General features: G+C 38.4%; 1 protein-coding gene across 3 annotated transcripts in view; it reads left to right on the forward strand.

The window, feature by feature from the left end:
- Nucleotides 1-263: 263 nt before the first annotated feature.
- Nucleotides 264-17,729, forward strand: part of atcayb (ATCAY kinesin light chain interacting caytaxin b) — a 30,073-nt gene continuing 12,607 nt past the window's right edge. For 2 of the 3 annotated variants that reach the window (XR_007897522.1, XM_051700885.1), the window contains exons 1-5: nt 264-994; nt 5,270-5,364; nt 11,503-11,552; nt 15,483-15,710; nt 16,206-16,355. Coding sequence is in view for 2 of the 3 variants with exons in the window: in XM_051700885.1 (XP_051556845.1) it covers nt 5,288-5,364; nt 11,503-11,552; nt 15,483-15,710; nt 16,206-16,355 (505 nt within the window). In the remaining variant the exon portion in view is untranslated. The remainder of the gene's footprint in view (nt 995-5,269; nt 5,365-11,502; nt 11,553-15,482; nt 15,711-16,205; nt 16,356-17,729) is intronic. The other variant, XM_051700886.1, reaches the window with a different exon arrangement.

Here is a 17,729-nt window from a genome sequence, read left to right on the forward strand (position 1 = left end):
CTAAATAGACTGCAAATGTCATATGAGATGCACCGGGCACCAACATGTACTGCATAAAGCCTGGAAGCCATGATATACAAGCCTCCTGAGTACTAAACAGATGACATCATCAAATAGAACCTGAGCTAATGAAAGAGCAGAAGGAAATGTGTGTCCACCAATCACAGTGCTTCAGGAGACAGAGGGGTGAGTCTCTGCTTACACAGCCCAGAGCATCAGACAGCTGTGTGTGTGTGAGAGAGAGAGAGAGAGATTTATAGAAGGGAGGAATTCACAGAGGAGAGATTGTGCGAGCGGTCCAGAGATGCAGAGACAAGGATGTTGTTGCTAGGGAACAGTGAAAGGGACATCCATCTTTAGCAGAGCAAAAACACAGAGATTGGGAGACATTTTCCTTTCGTAAATCGTGAAATAAACACATTTAGAGGGGGAGATACAGAAAAAGAGTGACAAAAAGAAGGGGAGGAGACTACAGGTGAGATTATGTAATCATCACATCAGAAAGGCCACAGCTCTCTCATCACCGGGTTGGGATTATATGGTGGTCTCGAACGGCGCGTTCTCTGAATCTGTAAGTCTGCTGTCATTCAAGGATGAAAATAAAACAGATTTAGCCTGATTACTGCACATTCGGTGAGCAAATGGGACCTATATGTTCATGTTTCCAGTTAAGAATGGGATTGTGCAGATTTTGAAACGTTCTGTTTGGGACTGTCCTGAAATCATCCACCCGCCCCAGTGTGGCACTGCCAGATGCCCTGTTTTTTGTGTGCAACCACAGGCGTTACTGGCTTCTATTCGACTTGACAGACACCAGCTTGATTCTGTCTTGGCACTGACAGAAAGACAGACAGTGACGTGGAACTATATGGTTGTACTTTCTCATCCAATGTAAACACTATAGATTTAACCAGCTGGAATTAAAAATCAACAGGGCTGAAGGTGGACGATATCAAATACATATCAAAGCCAGCGGCGAGAAAACTCTTTTGTGGTAAGTATTCCACAAGCTGATCAATTTAGTGTCCCTTATATGCATTAACCCAATTACCATCATATTTTCCCCTATTCAGAAGAAATTATTTCCAAACGTCTAAAAAGTTTGTTGGTGTAATAAAATCGCCAACTCTTCAAGGATAAAATCACTTGTTATTTTATCAGATTATGTTAGGTTTTGTTATGTTTCTCAGTCTGGGCACAATCTCAAAATGTCAACACCTGTTCAATAACATCACTATTACAATACAGCGCAACAGTCTTGGCTCCATAAGTATTTTTCCTATTCATTTCTTCCATAGGGATTTTAGAAATTCCTTCATATAAGAATTCTAAGCCTTGAACCATATCAACCAGCTCCAAGGTGAATCACAACATTACAAACTTTGATTTGAAGCAAAAAAAATATATATATATATATATATATATATATATATATATATATATATATATATATATATATATATATATAAGGTACAACACTGTGTACTTAAGGTCTTTCATGAGGGAATGAACTACTATTCCATGTAGCATTGTGAATGATGTAATCAAATTAAGAACTATGGAAATGTATAAAACTATTGATATAACGTTGAGGATTAGAAGTATAAAATACAAAATATTTGAAGCACATTGCAAAATATTCTGAAATATACAAATACTGTATATATACAGTGCTGTGAAAATGTATTTGCCCCCACTCTGATTTCTTCTATTTTTGTGTGTATCTCATACTAAACTGTTTCAGGTATTCAAATGAAATTTAACATAAAACAAAGGCAATCTGAGAAAACACCAAATACTATTTTTAAATTATAATTGTATTACTGAAGCAAAAAAGTTATCCAAAACCAAATGGGCCTGTGTGGAAAAAGTATTTGCCCCCTTAGTAACCAAATCTACGAAACTGCATTGATAACTGGGTTCAGCTGGACTAGACACACCCAGGCCTGATTCCTGCCAGCCCTGTTTAATCAATCATCACTTAAAGGGATAGTTCACCCAACAGTGAAAATTCTCTCATCAATTACTCACCCTCATGCCATCCCAGATGTGTTTGACTTTCTTTCTTCTGCTGAACACAAACAAAGATGTTTAGAAGAATATCTCAGCTCTGTAGTTCCATACAATGCAAGTGAATGGTGACCAAAACTGTGAAGCTCCAAAAAGCACATAAAGGCAGCATAAAAGCAATCCATACGACTTCAGTGGTTAAATCCATGTCTTCTAAAGTGATGCAATCACTTTGGGTGAGAAACAGATCCATATTTCAATCCCTTTTTGCAATAAATCTCCACTTTCACTTGCAAAATGTAAAAGAAATTAGAAGTGAAAGTTAAAGTGGAGATTTATTTATAAAAAGGACAGTTTTTCATCCACACCTATCAAATCGCTTCTAAAGATATAGATTTAAACACTGGAGTTGTATGGATTACTTTTATGCTGTCTTTATGTGATTTTTGGAGCTTCAAAGTTCTGGTCACCATTCACTTGCATTGTGTTTATCTAAAAATCTTAATTTGTGTTCAGCAGAGAAAGAAAGTCATCCACATCTGGATGGCATGAAAGTGAGTAAATGATGAGAGAATATTTTTAGAAATTTTTTTGGGTGAACAATCCTTTTAAATAGAACTTTTTCAGCAGCATGAAGTTGGCTAAGGGCGCTCACACACCAAGGAATGCCCCAACGGAGCGTTTGACGCATGGGACTGCAAAAGGTCTGTTTGGAGGGCGTGTACCACAGAGGGACGACAAGCAGCAAGCAGCAATCCAGTGCCAATCATGGACAAAGATGGCTATATCTAAAATATAAATTTTCGACAATGTACCAGTAAACATTGAAACGCTTCTACAGACTCTCTCTCCACAATGAATGTCTTTTTAGGCTGGTAGAGAAAAATAATAAAGGAAAGGGAATGAACGCACTGCATGTACGGGTTTGTCCGCCATGTTTTTCCGAGATTCTCATTGGTCAACGCATGCCCACGTCAGAGTGCGTTGCAGAAAAAGTGAGAGGGTCCTTGCTGCAACATTTCTCCAAATAAGTAAGATCACTGTCCCCATGTGCACTTGCAAACTGTAGTCTGGCTTTTTTATGGCCGTTTTGGAGCAGTGGCTTCTTCCTTGCTGAGCAGCCTTTCAGGTTATGTCAATATAGGACTCGTTTTACTGTGGATATAGATACTTGTCTACCTGTTTCCTCCAGCATCTTTACAAGGTCCTTTGTTGTTGTTCTGGGATTGCTTTGCACTTTTCGCACCAAACTACGTTCATCTCTAGGAGACAGAATGTGTCTCCTTCCTATGCTGGCTGCATGGTCCCATGGTGTTTATACTTGCATACTATTGTTTGTACAGATGAACGTGGTACCTTCAGGCATTTGGAAATTGCTCCAAAGGAGGGTCCTCGCTGCAAACTGTAGTGCGATGATATAGTGGACCTTATCCTCTGTGTAGTGGATTTTGTTGACGTAGTGGATGTTTTGGTTTTTATGTGTTAGACTGAGTACATTATTACTTAGTATTAAAGTATTACACTGAGACATTTGTTTAATATCACGTGGCTTGTTGAGCGCGTTATCACAGAGACGTAGCGCGTGTGGAGGCTTCATGCTATTCTCTGCGGCATCCATGCACAACTCGCCAAGCACCCCACCAATAGCGAGAACCACATTATAGCAACCACGAGGAGGTTAACCCAGCGTGACTCTACCCACCCTAACTGGGCCAATTGGTTGCTTAGGAAGCCTGATTGGAGTCACTCAGCACGCCCTGGTTTCGAACTTGCGACTCCAGGTATGGTAGTCAGCGTCAATACTCGCTGAGCTACCCAGGCCCAGGTAGTGTAGTTATTGATCACAAATTCTGTTAGAATAATGTGGACTGATGGCTTCAACAGAAGCATATACCATCGATTAATAACATCGGAGCTAACTGTTGGTCTGTCTTTAAAGGTTTATAAGTTATCATTCACAAACTATTCCCTTATGGAAAACAATTTATGCGATTTTTACTTCTAAATCCAGACTGTTGCGCTCTATTGCTCATACTTATAGGGATTTGATCAATCCCAAAACACTCTAGCAACCATCCAGAAACCACCCAAAAACCCCTAGCAACCACATAGAAACATGCTAAACATGGGTGGGCTAGAAACATGGGTGGGCCGGTGCCCACCCAGTCATTGTCTTATGCCCCTGTTCTCCTAATAGCCATAGCTTACTTGACTCAAATCACAAACCGCTAACATCAGAGGCTAATAGGTTGCATAATGTCAGCACCAAAGCTTTCAAAACAACAGTAGCTCAAAAAATAAAACAAGATCGCTCTTATTATAACGAAGCTATTTACACTGTAATACAACCTTTCAGCTGATGGGCATCTCGGATAGTGCAGCAGCTTCAACCACTTTATTTTCCTGTCTAATAAAATATTTGCAACAAATGTAATACTGTATATGTGAATTGATTTCTATTATATAATTTATTTAGCATTTAAATAACTTCTGACCGGTTCATAATTTGAGGCTGAATTAAATAACTTTAGATGTTAAAATGCTCTCAAACACCCTTCTTCTCAAACTTCTCCCACACTTTAATGAGAGTAGAGTTGTGACGCAGTGACATGATCAAAGATAAAAAAATTATTTTATTGACAGTAAACCATTAGCAGAGACATAGTGACAATACCCAATTACGTCATCCGCCCAAAGACACCAGCAAACTGTGCTGGGGAAAAAAGGGACAAAAACTGGTTAATTCTATGTTTGAAAATATCCATTCTGTTTTCAAATTTTAAAAACAAAATGTCAAGGGTAAATCCCCCGATTCCATAAATACGATTAGCTTAACATCAAAAATGTACATAAAATAAATAAATATGTTTTATTTAGTTTCTATAGTAGGCCTATAGTTTCTAGTTAGGGCGTAGGTTTGGTTTTAAATTTGGTAGGGACATTTAGCATGGATAATATAGGATAAAAAGGGATAAAAAACTAGTTATTGGTACACTTCTGTTTGGTGGCACTCTAGTGAAATTGAAACTCTAGAAGGAGACATTCGAGATTACCGAGGTCTCTTTCTCATGAAAAAACATCTGAAAAGCTGGAGACTTCAGCAAAAGTCTCCATTTGATCTCATTGAGATCTCATTTGTGATTTCACAAAAAATGGTTGTAGTTTTCATGGAACTGTTTTGTACATAATTTATTCTATAATGTTACCTCATAGCAACTTCCAAATGTGTTTATCTTGTGTAATTGGTTTTGTTGAACAGTGTTATCTGGAACACAGTATGGGAACCACTGAAGCCACTTTACGCATGGAGAACATGGAGGTAAAAGACGAATGGCAGGATGACGATTTCCCACGGTAAGATTTTCTGCCCGATGTCTGACAGACAACCCTTTAGTTGGTCTATAGGAAAACATGAAGATTGTCAGTGGCTATGTATGGAACAACATACTACTTGCACTATTTATGTAGTATACAGCATGTTTATTGTGCACAGTATGCAAATTTTCTTCATACATGGAAAACCCAGATAACCTACTACATTTAAAGGGAACACTGCATTGGATACTGTATACCACAATGTAATGCACTCATTATGCCTTATATTTTCAGAAGTTTCCATGATTTATAACGTTATTTGATCAGACTGACATTTTTACACAAAATTGGAATAAAAATGAGAAATGCATCGATATGAACATTTTTAGCTGATACCGATTTTAACCAAAGACTAGAGGCAGATAACGATATTTTGCCACTTCCCTTATTTTGTCATTAAATCACTGTTTTGCTGTGGAATTGTGCTTTAAAAATAAAAGAAAAAGAGAAACAAAAGCTATTGTTCTAACAATAAATAATTTTCCAATTGCTTTTTTTAGATTTAATTTATTTTTGTAGGTGTTGCTTTATATTACACACATACAAAAACAATCATGAACTTATACAACGTAATACATTTACGTAATTAATTATAAATAAACCATCAGTTTTTCATAATGGTGTTTTACTGCTTATTGGCAATATGCTGATGATTTTAATTTGGTTAATAATTGTCCTATAGGGGGGCCTGGGTAGCTCAGCGAGTATTGACGCTGACTATCACCCCTGAATCCAGGGCGTGCTCAGTGACTCCAGCCAGGTCTCCTAAGCAACCAAATTGGTCCGGTTGCTAGGGAGCGTAGAGTTACATGGGGTAACCTCCTCGCGGTTGCTATAATGTGGTTCTTCGCGGAGCCCCCTTTGAGCTGCTAGAGTCTGTAGAGTTGAATGCACTCTCCTTGAAAACAGCCCTTCTGATTGCGCTCACCTCCATCAAGAGGGTCGGGGACCTGCAAGCATTCTCTGTCAGCGATACCTGCCTGGAGTTCGGTCCGGGTGACTCTCACATAATCCTGAGACCCCGGCCGGGCTATGTGCCCAACGTTCCCACAACCCCCTTCAGGGATCAGGTGGTGAACCTGCAAGCGCTGCCCCAGGAGGAGGAAGACCCAGCCCTGTCATTGCTGTTTCCGGTGCGTACTTTGCGCTTCTACTTGGATCACACGCAGAGCTTTAGATGCTCTGAGCAGCTCTTTGTCTGCTTTGGCAGACAGCGGAAAGGGAATGCTGTCTCCAAACACTGGATCATGGATGCCATCGCTATGGCATACCAGGCCCAGCCCGTGCCCGCCCCTTCGGGAATACGAGCACACTCCACAAGGAGTCTGGCATCCTCGTGGGCACTGGCCCATGGCACCTCTCTAGCAGACATCTGCAGGGCAGCAGGCTGGGCAACACCCAATACCTTCGTGAGATTTTACAATCTCCGGGTTGAGCCGGTTTCGTCCCGTGTTCTGTCAGGTACGAACAGGTAAGTTCGGGAATACGGACAGGTGGCCGGGTGTATCGCTCGCGTATAATGCCTTTCCCCTCCAAAAAGGCAAAGATATGCACTTATTTTCCCATGCGAGTTCACGAACCCGTGAACCCTGGATGTCCTTCCTCCCTAGCCCTGTGGCTCGCGAATTCAGCAGAGGAATGTGTGCTAATAAGCCCTTACTGAGGTAGGTGCTCCACAGGTGCCGGTTAATCCGGTAACCTCCTGTGATGTATTTTCCGCAGTATGGTCTCCCTGTCGGCAGACCTGTGTCTCCCTTCGACAGAGCCCTCTCTGTCATGGTCACCGTGTTTGTAGAGCTCCTCCCCTTTCAGGCAGGACCTACCACCGTGCCTCTTCCATGTGCAGCTCTGAGCCCACATGACCACATGTCACATGTTACATCCCCTCCGGGCAGGATGTGGTCTCCGTGGGGTCTTTTCCCCCTGAAAGAATAGGACAGGAAAAGAACACCTTCCCCGGTGCTTATGTTGAGCATTAAAATTGTCCCAGCCAAATAACTGAATACTCTGTGGAGAGAAAACATAGAGAGAAAAGGTTGCAGCTGGCGCGGCCTGCTCCCATACTAGATATGTCTCTTCCCCCCCTAGGGATGTGGGGAACTATACTACGTTTTTTGGGGCGTTGGGGGAGGCTACGTGCAGACCGGTGCACCTGCTACTATGCACGTAGCAGCTTGCTTGCACCTGCACCGGCTGTCCACGTAATACGGTTCAGCTAGTTGTATAGGGACCCCTAGTGTTACTACATCGACACAACGTCGAGCGAGTGACAGAAGGGGAACGTCTCGGTTGCTGTCGTAACCTCCGTTCCCTGATGGAGGGAACAAGACGTTGTGTCCCTCCTGCCACAATGCTGTACCACCCGCTGAAATGGCCGGGACCCTGTCTCGGCTCCTCAGCACAAAATCTGAATGAGTGGTTGCGAGCCAGCTCCTTATATACCCGTATGTACGGGGGAGTGGCATGCAAATTCCACTCGCCAGTTCTCACTGGCCTTTTCTCAAAGATCTGAGGTGTTTGGGGCTCCCAAGGGCGACCCCTAGTGTCTCGTTCCCTCCATCAGGGAACGGAGGTTACGACAGTAACCAAGACATTTTGTTGCATTTTCAGTGATAACATGCTACTCACACTACTTAAACTACAAAATGACATAGAATAGTGCAGAAGTGTGCGGTTTGGGACACACTAGTGTTTCGCTCGTGAATGAATCTGTGTTTTTGAACAAATCTTTTCAGTGAACGAATCATTCTTGTTTACTCCCGTTGTTTCAGTCGTGAATGCCTTTGTGTGGGTGTGTGTGTTTTTTTTGGACGAATCAGTTGAATCAGTGATTCTATCTCAAAGGATGCTAATTTGTTGCTACGTACTGGCAAAAATTTAAAAAGCAGATATAGTGACAGCTAAACATTAAACAAATCTGAATGAATCTCTTTGGGAATGGTATCAAAAGACTGGAATCAAAATTCCCCACCATTAAAGGAACATTCCGGGTTCAATAAAAGTTAAGCTTAATCGACAGCATTTGTGGCATAATGTTGATTACCACAAAAATTAATTATGACTCGTTCTTCCTTTTCTTTAAAAAAAAGCACAAATCTGGGTTGCAGTGAGGCACTTACAATGTAGGTCAATGGGGCCAATCCATAAACGTTAAAATACTCACCGTTTCAAAAGTATAGACACAAGATGTGAACAATATGTGTGTTCACATGATTTTATCGTGATGAAATCACATACTAATCTTTTCTGTGTAAGGTTATATCCAATTTTACAGTTTCGTAATAACGACATAATGCCGTAAATCCTGTTAAGGGCTGTTCACACCAAACCCGTTTTAATGGATTCTGATGGCGCTATTAACAGCGGGTCCGACAAATCGTCCGCCAACAATCCGAGAGTCGTTGCAGCTGTTTATTCCAGGGCGTTGGTGGCGCTAATCAACTGGCAAACACCGGCATTGACATGCAGCTGATACATACTGCGAAAATTAGATACTTAAAAATAAAAAGTTGCAATTCGTGAACACTTTGTACTGCAAACATAAACCAGGTATGTTTTTTGTTTTTTTTATTTTATCCCCTTTTCTCCCCAATTTTTGGTATGCCCAAGTCCTCGTGGTGGCGCGGTTACTCACCTCAATCCAGGTGGCGGAGGACAAGTCTTAGTCGCCTCTGCTTCTGAGACCATCAATCCACGCATCTTATCATGTGACTCGCTGTGCATGACACCACGGAGACTCACAGCATGTGGAGGCTCATGCTACTCTCTGTGATCCACACACAATTTACCACATGCCCCATTGAGAGCGAGAACCACTAATCGTGACCAGGAGGAGGTTACCCCATGTGACTCTACCTTCCCTAGCAACCAAGACAATTTGGTTGCTTAGGAGACCTGGCTGGAGTCACTCAGCACACCCTGGATGCGAACTCGCGACTCCAGGGGTGGTAGTCAGCGTCAATACTCACTAAGCTACCCAGGCTCCCAGCTAGGTCTATTTTTGAAAGTCTGCTAATGTACATTATTTAAAATGTATATGAATGACCCTGTATATTCTCACGGCATTAAAAATAGCAGCGAGGTTCAGCAAGTTTGTTTGCACTAAGCACGTAGTAAAATATCCCATAAAAAGATTTGTTACATGCAATGTTTTAGACAAAAAAACTGCAGAACCACACTGCTATTTTTATTGCAAGGACAATATAACAAATTATTGCAATAATTACAATAAAGAAAAGACAGTGAGCAGTGTTTTCTTTTATATTATTTTTAATATATGCATGATATTTTATACTATACCGGTTATTCTGAATGTACATTATTCCACGTGTATTTATATCACTGTGCCTTGTGTTATATTATCCAGGCATTAATCCAGCGATTATAAAAATAGAAGTTGAGTTTGGGAGTCTGTAATATAGATCTACCTGTAGCAAAATACATGTGCAAATAAATATGAAACAACATTCTTTACTCGTCTCACTCACATTTCAAACACAGATTATATACTTCTCAAAATGCATCAACACCATGGAAAGAACATAATAAAACAGTTATGCCAAAGTAGGTAAATAAATGCTTTAACAAAATTCAGTACAGACCATTTCAAGAATGTAAACAAAAACAAATGAATTAGAATGGTCCAAATGTATTTCCGGATACTAAGTCTATTTCAAGGTAAGTCAGTCATATTTGGAACCTTCTTGGGCAGTTTTGGCAGCTATTTTTATATGTAAACAAGCATCATGACAGTGCAGCTCCTATCTACTTGAATGGGGAAAGACCAAAATCTCCAAAATGGATGGTCAAGATTACGATAAAAGAACATATTTCAAATAAGCAGTCGAATTTTATTGGTTCGAGGCACGTGTGGCTCCGGCTTCATTTGAGCGGCCCGGCTGCGACACATGCTCCAATCCCCGGCGACGCATCTAACTCGCACTGGACCCTCACCGCTCTGTTTCTGGACCCACGAAGACACCAGCAGGTAGAGACCGGTCTCCCAAGGAGGCACGCTCTGTATTTAAAGGCAGCGATGATGAGGCTCTATTTTTTCCCTTGACCGTTGGCTGCCGTTGGGCGTTCCAATTTCTTCCATTCATTTTAATAGAAGTGGCCCATCTCTGCTAAATAGTCTCTGTTTTGACAAACAGGAAATGTTCAGGGAACAGTGACGTCACCAACGAACAGTCCTTGAAATGGTCCATATTAATCTCTAACAGCTGAAGGGTGCGGAAGGAGACTGGAACTTGTTGCACCGCAACAGCACCGCCTACTGCACTGGAGTGAAATACTGGACTCGATGTGAATAGACCTTCTGTCAGACGTTCGTCTCGCAAAATCATCACGGATTTGGTGTGAACAGGCCTTTATCCCATTTAAACAATTTAACAGCTCAAAGAAAACACGCGTTGTAACAGACGAAATCATTTAAGTGCTTTTAAAAACTGATAAGCTTCACATTTCTGACTTTAAACCTCCAAAAATTGGCCCCGTTCACTTCCATTAAAACTAATTCTATGATAACTTTTAAAACAAGAACTAGAAATATGATCCTAAAGTACCTTCTACAGACAACATCTCATGACTAAACTGAATTCTCTAAACTAGAGACACCAAATGCTCAGTTCTGTAACTTGAATTATTCCTTCTGATCCTGTCTTATTAAACAGCTTGTTCCCTGACATCGTCCAGACTGCTGGGTAATTACACACTCTGTGTAGTCAGCCATTCCGCATTACACAAACCCTCCCAAACATAATGCCTTACAGTGATGTGATAATTGCCGCATTTACTTCTGCTGAAACACATGGTTTAGATGTCTTTGTTGTTCGTGGGTTGACACACAGATGTGAATTTACTGTATGTGTGAGGTTTGCCAGTGGCTTAGAAAATAATGACAATGTCAATGGAATAACAATGAAATGTTGGTTGAACTTGAGGTAGCAGTTTGTAAACTAATCCTGAAACTATTTGTTGAAGGCCATTATTGTGGTCGCTTAATTAAAGTGGTGTATATTTTATCAATATTGTTATCAAAAGTGGTAGCTCTATGAATGATTGAATGTATGTGTAGTTGGTCGACTGGCCAATTATTATTATTTTGTTTATTTACAGGCCTCTTCCAGAAGATGGTGATTTAGATGGACTCACTGACAATACAACTTGTAAGTTCTATAAATTCAGCTCAGCGCATGCAAACCATAAATGTTTAGAAAAGTTCTGCATATAACATTTTTACATTTTAAATTGCAGTAAATGTGCACCTTAAAGGATTAGTTCTCCCAGAAATGTAAATTCAGTCATTGTTTACTCACCCCTGTGTTGTTATAACCCAATATGACTTTCTGAACACAAAGGGAGAAATTGTGAACAAATTTTGTGCTCAGTGATGTCATACAATGGCAGTTTATGGTGACCACCTCTTCAAACTTCAAAAGAACACAAAAGTATAATTCAGAAGTCTAATAAATTATTCCATGAGACTCATGATTGTTATGAAAGCATAAGATAAGATTTGGTGAGAAACAAACTGAAATCTAATCTATTATTTAGTGAAAATGTTCACTGACCATTGATCTCCTGTGTGCGTTCATGATAGGACACGAGAGCAACAGTTCATGCAGCCCCCTCGCAACATTGGGGAGTTCAAGCGAAAACTTGTTTTGTTTATCTAAAAACAGGTCCAACACAGCGATAGTGACAACAGAACACAACACAGCTGCACACAAAACAGAGAACAGAACTTACTAAACATGTCTGAAGAGTTTGTAGTCCAAGAATTGATGCATTTCTATGCCCAGCCTTATTTTTTTGAACGGAGGACTCGGAAATCAAACAGAAACATAGAGGAGGCTACAGGCCTCCACAGTCACACCGTGTCCTAAACTGACGGCAAACGACATGCGATAAAATGCATATTTTACATGGTAATCAGAGTTTTTGTCCTAACCAGCCACGACAAGTGACGGTACATTCTATCGATAGCTTGTTTTTTATTTTCGGCATCGTGCAGCTAACTCCATCCCCTGTGTACTGGCACTGGTCCAAAAACTATCAAAAAAATTATGTAGACTATTAGACATTCCTCATCCCCCTTTTTTTATTGAAATGAATTCATAAAATTGCATGTGTTGTGCACTCAAAAACATGAACTTTCACTATTGTCAGTTTTACTGAATCCTCCCTTGTTCATATTACTCAAAAAATTAAAGTAGCCAAGTGAACTTAAAATAACTGAGTTGTTTCAACGCTTTCAAGCAAGCTTTACTTAATCTATTTGTGTTGGGACAACATGGATATTTTTTTTTTTTTTTTGGTTTGTTTAACTAAAACTGGGCAGGGTATTTCTAATTTCATGCATGCTTTGCATGTCACTCGATAGGAAGTGTAAATGTTCAAATTAAATGTTATATAATGTGTCTTAGTGCAAGATGAATGTAAAGGGGGAGACATGTTAATGTTCAATGTTTTGTTGTGTTGAGATTTAGAAGAGTTAATTTAACATTAATTGGGTTTACTCAATTCAGTTACAGTAGGTTCGCTCTAATAAAACTATTTAAATGGATATGGTCATTTTAATTTAAGAAAACTCAAACATATGCAACCATTGTCCATGACTGAATCAAGATCAGAGAGTTAAATTAAAGTTAAGTGCCATCAAAATGTATGAGTTAGCTTACTCACTATTTCAAGTTAAGAGCAATTAACATGCATGTGTAGTACAAAATCAGAATATGAAAGTTCTGCTAATTAGGAATTTATTAACTTAAAAATGTAATGTAATGGTTAAATATAATTTGCGTCATCCAAATCAATGCTTTGATATTTTTGTAAGTTATCTTTTCCTTTTTGTTGATTTATTAATTGTACTGTTTAATCAATGTTTACTATATAGATTATCTCTTTTAACTTTTGATAGAATTTCCTTTTATTGTCAAATCAGTGTCAGTTTAAAGCCCATTGTGACTACTTGCCCCTTATTTTGTTAAGGGGGAAAAATAGGTGGAACATTTTTTGGTGGAAATGTTCAATGGCTTTTGTGTAGGCAAGGTCGTGCCTGTCTTTGAAACTAGAAAAACGTTTGTGGCCCCACCCAATAATCTGATAAAAAAAATAAACAAAATGATAAAAAAATAAATACATATTTATTTTTACTGAAAAATTAAAATGCTTTTAAAACATTAGCTGTTTGTTTTTGTTTTTTAGCTTAATGTCAAATTTTAAGCTAATTTTATATAACAAAAAAATACAATGAAAACTGAATGCATTTGCTATGTCTTGCTAATTAATAAAAAGTTACACTCTACATTGAAAATAAATATCTGAATTTTCTAAATATGAATTCTAATATAATAATCTGGTAACGCTTTACAGTAAGGTTCCACTTATTAACATTATTTAACAACATTAGTTAACATGAATTAACAATGAACAATACTTTTACAGTATTTATTAATCTTAGTTTAAGTTAATTTCAACCTATACTAATACATTTTTAAAATCAAAAGTTGTATGAGAACATTAGTTAATGCACTATGAACTAACATGAACTAACAATGAACAACTGTATTTTTATTAACTATTATTAACCCTCCTATAGTATTGAAAAATGGCTCCTCCCTTTGGTATTCATGGTCATTTTTGACCGCAAGGGTCAGATGTGTAACCCTTTTTTTGTGATGATAATGATACCATATCTTCTTCCCTGAAGAACAATAAAATGATACATTTATTTTGGGATTTTATATTATTTTGATTTTTTTTACATGTACATTTCTAAATGTTACCATTAATTTGCATAAACAAATAAGCAAATTAAAAATATATATATTTAGAACCTACACTTCTATAAGTTGAAACATGAGGAAAATATGAGAAGGTGACATAAATTGGAGGCAGATTGCTCTCATCTGGTGAACAAAATATAAATAACATGACTTGAAAACATGTCATGACTGTAACAGCCAGTAGATGACTGTAGACACATACTGTGTTGTCTGATGGCTTGTTGTAACCTAATTTTATATTTTATCACAAGATATGCATTTGGATATTTATTTAGACATTATCAAACTATTATTTGTCAAAGTTTAGCATTTTGAAATGGATTTGAAGTGTCAGTTTTTGCAGTTAATGTCATTATGCTTGCAATCAAACCTGACCATGGTGTTACAAAAGAATACACATAATAAGATTTTTTCTTCCAATAATTTATTTCAAACATAAACATTTAATAACTCAAAGTAAATGCATAATAATGTCAAGTTGAACATTTAGAAGCAAAAATGAGCTACAAAATTCTGAAAATTAAATTAGATTATAAAACAGAAGAATCGGAGTAAACATTATGCAATTTCAAACTTTCTATAGTAAAAATTTATTTTGCAAACATTTCTGAGTGTGTGTTTAAATATGTTTGTGTGTAAGTGGGTGTGTAAGTTTTGCACTAAGGATGTTTTAGAGTCTCACCCTGTAATTTCTGTCTGTTTTTTCTGCATTGTGGCTGATTTATTGATTGTATTTGATAGATAAATAAAAATGTCCCATTCATTTTCAATGTTCGGTCAATTCTGACCACAAATACCAAAGGTGATGCTTTTTTATGACCCCTTAAACTTATTGAATCAAGCCCATTTTTGTTTTTGCACCAAGTTTTGTACTGCTCAGATAAATTAAACCATTTTAATTTACCTCCGAATACCAAAGGAGGGTTAAAAAAGATTTATAAATGCTGTGAAAAATATATTGTTTTTTGTTTGTTCATACCTAATGCATTAACTAATGTTAATGAATGGAACCTTATTGTAATCTGAATATTTTTGTTACTAGGCCTACATTGTTCTGTTATTTTCTGTATACTTTCTGTTACATAAATAAATAAAACATTTTATATACAGTATTTTATACACTAGTTTTATATAAAGTACTTATAGAACATCTAAAAACAGAATAAATACAAAAGGGATGATAATTTTAATGTGTGAAAGTGAACAACATTTGAGATCTACCCTGAGAAATATTCACTGGGGTAAAAAGTGAATACTTTTTCTTTAGTATGTTTGAAGGTTTGTAAAAGTGTTTTCTGTGTTGTCCAGCACATCATGGCGCTCTGACAGATGATCACATAGAATCCGTCCACTGCAAGCGGCGCACACTGATCGCCCCGGAGATCAACCTGTCGCTCGATAAAAGCGAAGGTTCTGTCCTTTCGGAGGACTTCCTTGAAACACCCGACGACCTGGACATAAACGTAGATGACATTGACACGCCAGATGATGATTCTCTCGGGTCCATCACCAACGGCACTGAACTGGAATGGGAAGGTCAGTCAGAGGTCAAAGGTCAGGCAGTTTCAGTTACAAAACAGGATGCATTACATGTTCACGCCAAAAAAAAACAAAAAAACCCTTTACATAAATAAGCAACAACAATGTTTGCAATGTGTAAACTGATCACGTATGGTGACAAGTTGATCACATGGCCACACCTGAAAATAACTAACCCTTCTTATGTAACTAACCTTAAAAAAAATCACAAATTAGATCTTTTTAACGTCTCAATTGTTTCTACGAGACAGCAATGAAATGCAAATGAAAAGTCTCAGATGTTTCTCCTACAATTCCTTAGGAAAAATAAAAACAAAAGAGACTGTTGTTGACATGTAGAGTAAAACGTTTATTGCAGACTTTGGTATCTTCCCATAGGGGAATGCTGTATATATCTTTAATGTTTCTATCAAAAGCATGATTGATAAATACATTACGTCTCCTAAGAGACTATGAAAGAGCAATTGCAACAGCTCTTGTGTTCCTCTACAGATGACACTCCAGTGGCCAGTGCGAAAGGTCCTGGGGGCGATGAGGGCGACGGGACGGGTCGTCTATGGAGGACGGTGATAATTGGTGAGCAGGAGCACAGAATAGACATGCAGGTGATCAGACCGTACCTGCGCGTCGTCACGCATGGAGGTCAGTTTTTATTAACTTCACTTCAGTCTTGCCATTTTCTTATGTGAATATAGGGTACAAATATTCTGTCGATGATTATCAGAGATGTTTTATAAGGGATGCAATCTTCGATATTAGAAGTCCTAACCCTACGTATTCAACATTGGCTTGTTACTCATGCCGATTCCTCAAATCATGTGGCTTGTTGAGGAGAGGTGGGCTCTTACTGCTCTTACCTAAGCGATTTAAACTGGAAAAAAATGATATCTAGAGACCAGAATATCAGATATAGAGACCTTTTGATTTTGGCCAAGAGTAACGCCTTGAAAACACCTTCTGGACTGCAGCTGCACCCAATGATTTGCAATGGGCTAAAAATGGTTGAACCGTTTAAAGGTGTCACAAATAATCAAAATTTGCCAGATCTTTTGAAATAATAGTTGAATGTAGTGTGTAAATATATTCTACTTGACCTAAGCTGTAAAGCTTTTACCTGTGTTACACTTTGAGGTTAGCCAGTTGTAGTCTTTCCCATTCATTTCCTGTGGTTGGTCAATTTTGACCGCAAACAGCAAATGTGTCGCTTTTTTTCTTTAACAACCAATTAGACAAATCCAATCAAGTCCAAATTTGTTTTGTGTGTTCAGATGGCAAGTGGAGTTAATGTCACCATGTCTTGTACCGTTCAGATAAACCAAAAATGTGTAATTACTTTGGAAAAATTTATTTAGCAAAATAAAAAAGCAAAAATCTGGGTTACAGTGAGGCACTTTCAATGGAAACCAATGGGGCCAATCTGTAAACATTAAAATACTCATGGTTTCAGAAGTATAGCCACAAGACGTAAACAACATGGGCCCTATTTTAAGTGCACAAGTGTTAAGCGCAGGGCAATGCCTTAAGTCATAAGCGCAAAGTCAATGGACATGGCCATGAAGTTTTTGTATTTTCATGCAAGCATGCGCTAAGTCTAGGTGCAAGTTGGTTTTGAGAAATCACCTGCGCAACAGTCAAAATGCGTGAGCAAGTGCCATTTAATTCTGAGGTTCTTCTCCAGTTATTCAACGTCTACGTCCTATTATATAGTCCATTCCATCAAGCACCAACGATTTAAACAAAGACAGCACATTCATATTAAGTTGGTAGTGTAAATGGACTGTATGCAGTGAATTAGAAAAAAACTTCACATTTCTGCTTTTGAACCCTCTAAAATTTTGCCCCATTCACTTCCATAGTAAGTGCCTCACTGTAACATAGATTTTTTCTTCTTTTATTTAAAGAAAAGGAAGGACGGGTCGAAATTACTTTTTGTGATCATCAACAGTTATGCAGCAAATGCTGTCGATTGTAGAGGTAGACCGATATACCGGTTTTACTGATTAATTGGTGCCGATA

Source organism: Myxocyprinus asiaticus, chromosome 6 (assembly GCF_019703515.2).
Source record: "Myxocyprinus asiaticus isolate MX2 ecotype Aquarium Trade chromosome 6, UBuf_Myxa_2, whole genome shotgun sequence".
NCBI classification, from domain to species: domain Eukaryota; kingdom Metazoa; phylum Chordata; class Actinopteri; order Cypriniformes; family Catostomidae; genus Myxocyprinus; species Myxocyprinus asiaticus.